General features: G+C 32.6%; 1 protein-coding gene across 1 annotated transcript; it reads right to left on the bottom strand.

Annotated features, from left to right (window-relative positions):
• Nucleotides 1–1,561: 1,561 nt before the first annotated feature.
• Nucleotides 1,562–2,980, bottom strand: LOC140893191 (probable WRKY transcription factor 65). The gene is made up of 3 exons (XM_073302256.1): nucleotides 2,848–2,980; nucleotides 2,276–2,431; nucleotides 1,562–2,177 (listed from the first exon to the last, which is right to left on the bottom strand). Exons 1-3 carry the CDS (start codon nucleotides 2,904–2,906, stop codon nucleotides 1,601–1,603), a joined length of 792 nt encoding a protein of 263 aa, XP_073158357.1. The 5' UTR covers nucleotides 2,907–2,980; the 3' UTR covers nucleotides 1,562–1,600.
• Between the last annotated feature and the right edge of the window lie 1,713 nt (nucleotides 2,981–4,693).

The following is a 4,693-nucleotide window of genomic DNA, read 5'->3' as shown; positions in this document are numbered from 1 at the left end:
AGTTTGTGTTTTCTTAGCTCGAAGTTAAAAAGGATCTGTTTTGGATTTCTTAATTGGTTGTTAGAATGTGTACTTCAAGACGTTTGATATGTAATCTTTTTTTCTTTTTTTCTTTTAAAAAAAGGAGGGCAGCACGTTTGGGATGTGGAGGAGCTATCATCGTCCAACTCCCTAACCTAATGCGGCATCGGGTTTGGACCGCAGGGAACCATAGCATGGGGGATCGTTACATTAGAAAAATATTTCATTCAAAATATATATCGTAATCCAAAGGTATGAGAAATTATATCTTTGTCTCATACCTTACATGCTTTTTTTTAATAAAAAAAATTGTTGTATGCATATCGATCAATTTAAGGTTTTAATCCACTAAATTGCAATTTTATATTCATTTATTTTTCATCACAATGCTAATATCATTTAGCGTTTTTCAGTATCACGTCACAACATCACATCAATCATCGGATGAAACAATACACTAAAATTATACCAAAAATGCAAATATGTGAACTATATAAGAAGGATATAAATAGATAAAATGACAAAAAAAACATATAGAGCCCGTTTGGAAACAAAAGTTATTGGCTTAAAAAAGCACTTAAATAAGTTCAGCTTTTTAAAGTGTTTTTATTAAAAAAAAGCAGAAGTAGTTTTAGTGTTTGGATAAATGTTAAAAAATTACTTTTTAAATTTAAACATAAGCAGAAGCCAAAAAGCCAAAATTTCTGTCTTTTAAAAAAGCACTTATTTGGGCTTAAATAAGTGCTTTTTTTAAAACTTCTATTGTAACCAAACACGTAACTTTTTAAGAAAAGCACTTTTTTAAAAAAATAAATGTTTTTTCCAAAATGTTTACTGTTCCCAAACAGACTCATAATCATAAGACAAAAAGTATAATTTTCCCTCCAAAACAGTGCATCAATAGTTTAATATTATCACGATTAAATAGGAATATAGCTAAAATGGTCATGTAAATTTCTCCTATTTTGTTTTTGTCCTATAACTATTCAATTTTGGATTTTAGTCTTATAATTTAAGTCGTGGTTTGATTTTAATTTTTTTTTTATGAAGTATTGACGTGACATCGAAAAATGCTGATGTGATGGTTGCAAATGCTTACGTGACATTGAAAAAATGATGATATGTCTATCGTCACGTCAACAATCAAAGAAAAAAAAAAAGACAAAAAATCAAAACCTAATCTAACTTATAGGACCAAAACCTAAAATTTAATACCCACATAATCAAAACCTAGTCTAACTTATTTTGACTATCATTTCTGATTTTAATATGGAAGTTTTTTTTTTTTTTTTTTGATAAAATAAGAATAGAAATATCAATGCGTTACTGCATGCAAATGGTTTTATAGCTAGAACTTAAGAAAGGAAGCCATATATAGCCCATATGCTGCGCTAATTACAAGAAAAATTGTCACCCAAAGTAACCCCCAATTAGTTAGTCGAAAACATTATTAATTACATTTCCTCGCAGAAATAATCAGAGCAATTAATTAATGATTAACGTAATCTTCAATGAGATTATAATTATTAATATCCGATCATGACCGCAGACAGAGGAGCAGGCCCGGCCGCCGTCTCTATCATCCGCGCAACACCGCCGTTGCTCCTCCCCTCCCCCGACGGAACACCGTCGAACACTCCGGCAACTCCCCGAGATCGGCGAAAAGCGACTCTTCGTCTTCTCGCACTTGAAAAATCATCGCCATTTCGTCATCCGCGGCCAACCTCGATTCCTCTGCTAAAACAGGGCTATCTAGAATTGGACAAGATGAAGTGGACTCAAAGTCAGTCAACCATCCGAAATCTCCGCCGTGACTCAAGGGCCCCTCGTAGTCGACATTGCTGACCATTTCCTCTAAAATGATTTCATGTGATTCAGTGGAAAGATTGGCGGCCACAGGTTTCTTGATGATGATCTCCTCTTCTTCTTCTTCTGGTTCTTGATCCTCTGCTTCTGATGTAGAAGTCGTGACGTTTGCGGCTGCGGCGGCGGCACGGCGGTTGTTGGTGGTGTGATGAATACTCCGAGGAGGAGGCGGCGTGGGGTGGTTGTGTTCACGAGAATACGCCACCAACACCATGTTAGGGTCCATCCTACACCTCTCCACTTGCTTTCTGGCCGGACAGCCCTTTGAGCTGCTGCACTTGTAATAACCTCTGCACCATCGAAAATATTAATATTAATTAATGAAATTTGATTGAATTAATTAAGATTCCTAATTAATTAGTTTGGTAATTAATGAATTAATATATACCTGGGGTAGGGGGAACCTTTGATGGGCTTCTGGCCGTACTTTCTCCATGAACAAGAATCCGACGGCGGAGCACTCACCTGATCACCTTTCTGCTTCAACCCCGCGGCTTCTTTCAGTGGAACTGATATTATTCTCTTCTGTATTCCTCTTCTTCCACTGTAATTAAATTGAATATATAATTTCTTCAACCAAAACCCTCATGCATGCGTGCGTACATGCAACCGCCCGATAAAACCACATGTTTGATTCGTGCTATGAGATGATAAATGATGTATAATATAAAACGAAGATAAATCGTTATATGTATAGCTAGCGAGTGCATGACATATAATTACCCTTTTATCTTTTATTTATTAGATCCAAAGACCATATAGCTCGCCAAAACTTTTCCAAATGTAGGTTATAAACATTTTTTCGAAAAAATAATTAAATTTCAAAAATATGTTACCTTTTTAAATAGTTCCATATTTACTATATCTCTCCCGCGAACAAATTAAATTAGCCATACACATAATGTGTATGCAAATGAACATCAAACTAAACAAGATAATCCAATTAATTATTAATTATACCTTCTTCTACCGGAGGTGGAGGCGATCTTGAACTCATCGGACACGGCGGAGCTCGGCATATCTTCGCTGTTCTCCGGCGAGTTCTCGGAATCTTGGATCCAACTAACAAGTCGGGTACTGTTGATTCCATAGTCCATCTCTCTCGACAAAATTAATAATCAGAATGCAAGATTAATTATGATGAAAACAAGATATATTAAATGATTGAAGAGAAGAGGATATAGATATCTTAGATGGTTGATTGGTTTGTTTGCTTATTTAATTAATGTGATTATAATCATGGATTTGAATATAGATAATTAATTAGGTGTATGTATAATTGTATATCCGTGAAGGACGTGCAAGCAAATGTGGGCTTAATTATACTTTAATGTATTTTGAAAGGAACCCTTGCGTTGATTTCTGTGTTATTATTCTATTGTGATTTAAGTTTAATAATATATAGGGAAAATTACGTGATGATAGTTGTATGAAATTGGCATTTTTTTTTTCTTTTTTTCTTTTTTGGTTTGAACTTATTGTGAGTTCCGTTCTTTTAATTAGCCTTAAAATATTTTATTAACTAAACCATTTAAATTCATATATAATAGGGGAAACATATTACATGCACATGCTTTAGAAAAACATCATTTTTAGCCTATGGTTTAAAGCTCATTCGATATCAAGATCTCGCGTTTGATGATCTTCTTCGCGTGGTATTGACAATTTGCTAAAGTAATGTGCAATAAACAAACACTTTTAGAGTACCCAAATTTCTTGTTCTATTATTAATATTAATATTAGTCACAGTAATTAATAATACCTCGATTAGATTCCAATATAGTATAAATTATATGATATCGTAATTAATCATATTTCATGGAGAACTGGTAATTAAGTTCGTTGAACCCACAGATAGTATCATTTTTTAGATCAAACATTAATGATGGTATGATGATGCACTCAATCCAACGATTATTATAAAACTACACTAGTCAAATTGGATAGACATGATATATAAAAGAATTAGTTTAATTTAATACAGATTTATAGTAATTACTTGGTAACTTCTCACTGATTATTAGTTAATCTTGTCCCATTATTATCATAACAATATCACCATTAGTTTAAGCAAGTAGGCGTAGGGGTGGTTTTTCGGTATACCGTACAAAAAATATTGGTATGAAAAAAATTCATACCGATACCGATAACGAAATTCTGAAATTTTGGTATGGAAAAAATCCATATTGATACCGTATAGATATCGAAAAAAAATTCGGTATACCGAAAAAATGTCTGTATATCAAAAAAAAAAATCGGTACGGTATGCCGAAAATTCGGTATTTTAGTCCGGTATGACAGCCCTAAGTAGGCTAGGTATATTACTATATTTGGCCTATGGAATAAATTTAGCTGGACTTGGAAATTATTGTGAGATTTCGCACATTATTTTACTACCCAACTGTCATGCACGTAACAGTAATACTGAGATATTTATTAAAAATTAGAACAGTTTATTTGTTTAAATATATTATGTAAGAATATTCCTCAGCAAAAAATTAATAATCCAGTATTATGCAAGATATATCAATAAAATATATAGTAGTTTGCAATTTAATTGTTGATTAATTAAATTGGACTGCAATATATAAATTAAATTATAATTCACTATGCGTTACAATAAAATACATTATTTTGCGTTTGTTTGTAATCTAATTCCGTAATTCCCCTGTTTTTTCTCCAATTTACGCTTACGTACTCAAAGAAACAGGATATTTTATTTTAAGCTATTATTATCGTTCATATATCATTGATCGAGACAATTATATATTTTTTAATGTTTTGGTCAAAATTCGAAAGTCATTTT

This window comes from Henckelia pumila, chromosome 3 (assembly GCF_033568475.1).
Source record: "Henckelia pumila isolate YLH828 chromosome 3, ASM3356847v2, whole genome shotgun sequence".
NCBI classification, from domain to species: Eukaryota; Viridiplantae; Streptophyta; class Magnoliopsida; order Lamiales; family Gesneriaceae; genus Henckelia; species Henckelia pumila.
Note: the sequence above shows the minus strand (reverse complement) of the source record. Positions and strands in the feature narration are given on the sequence as shown.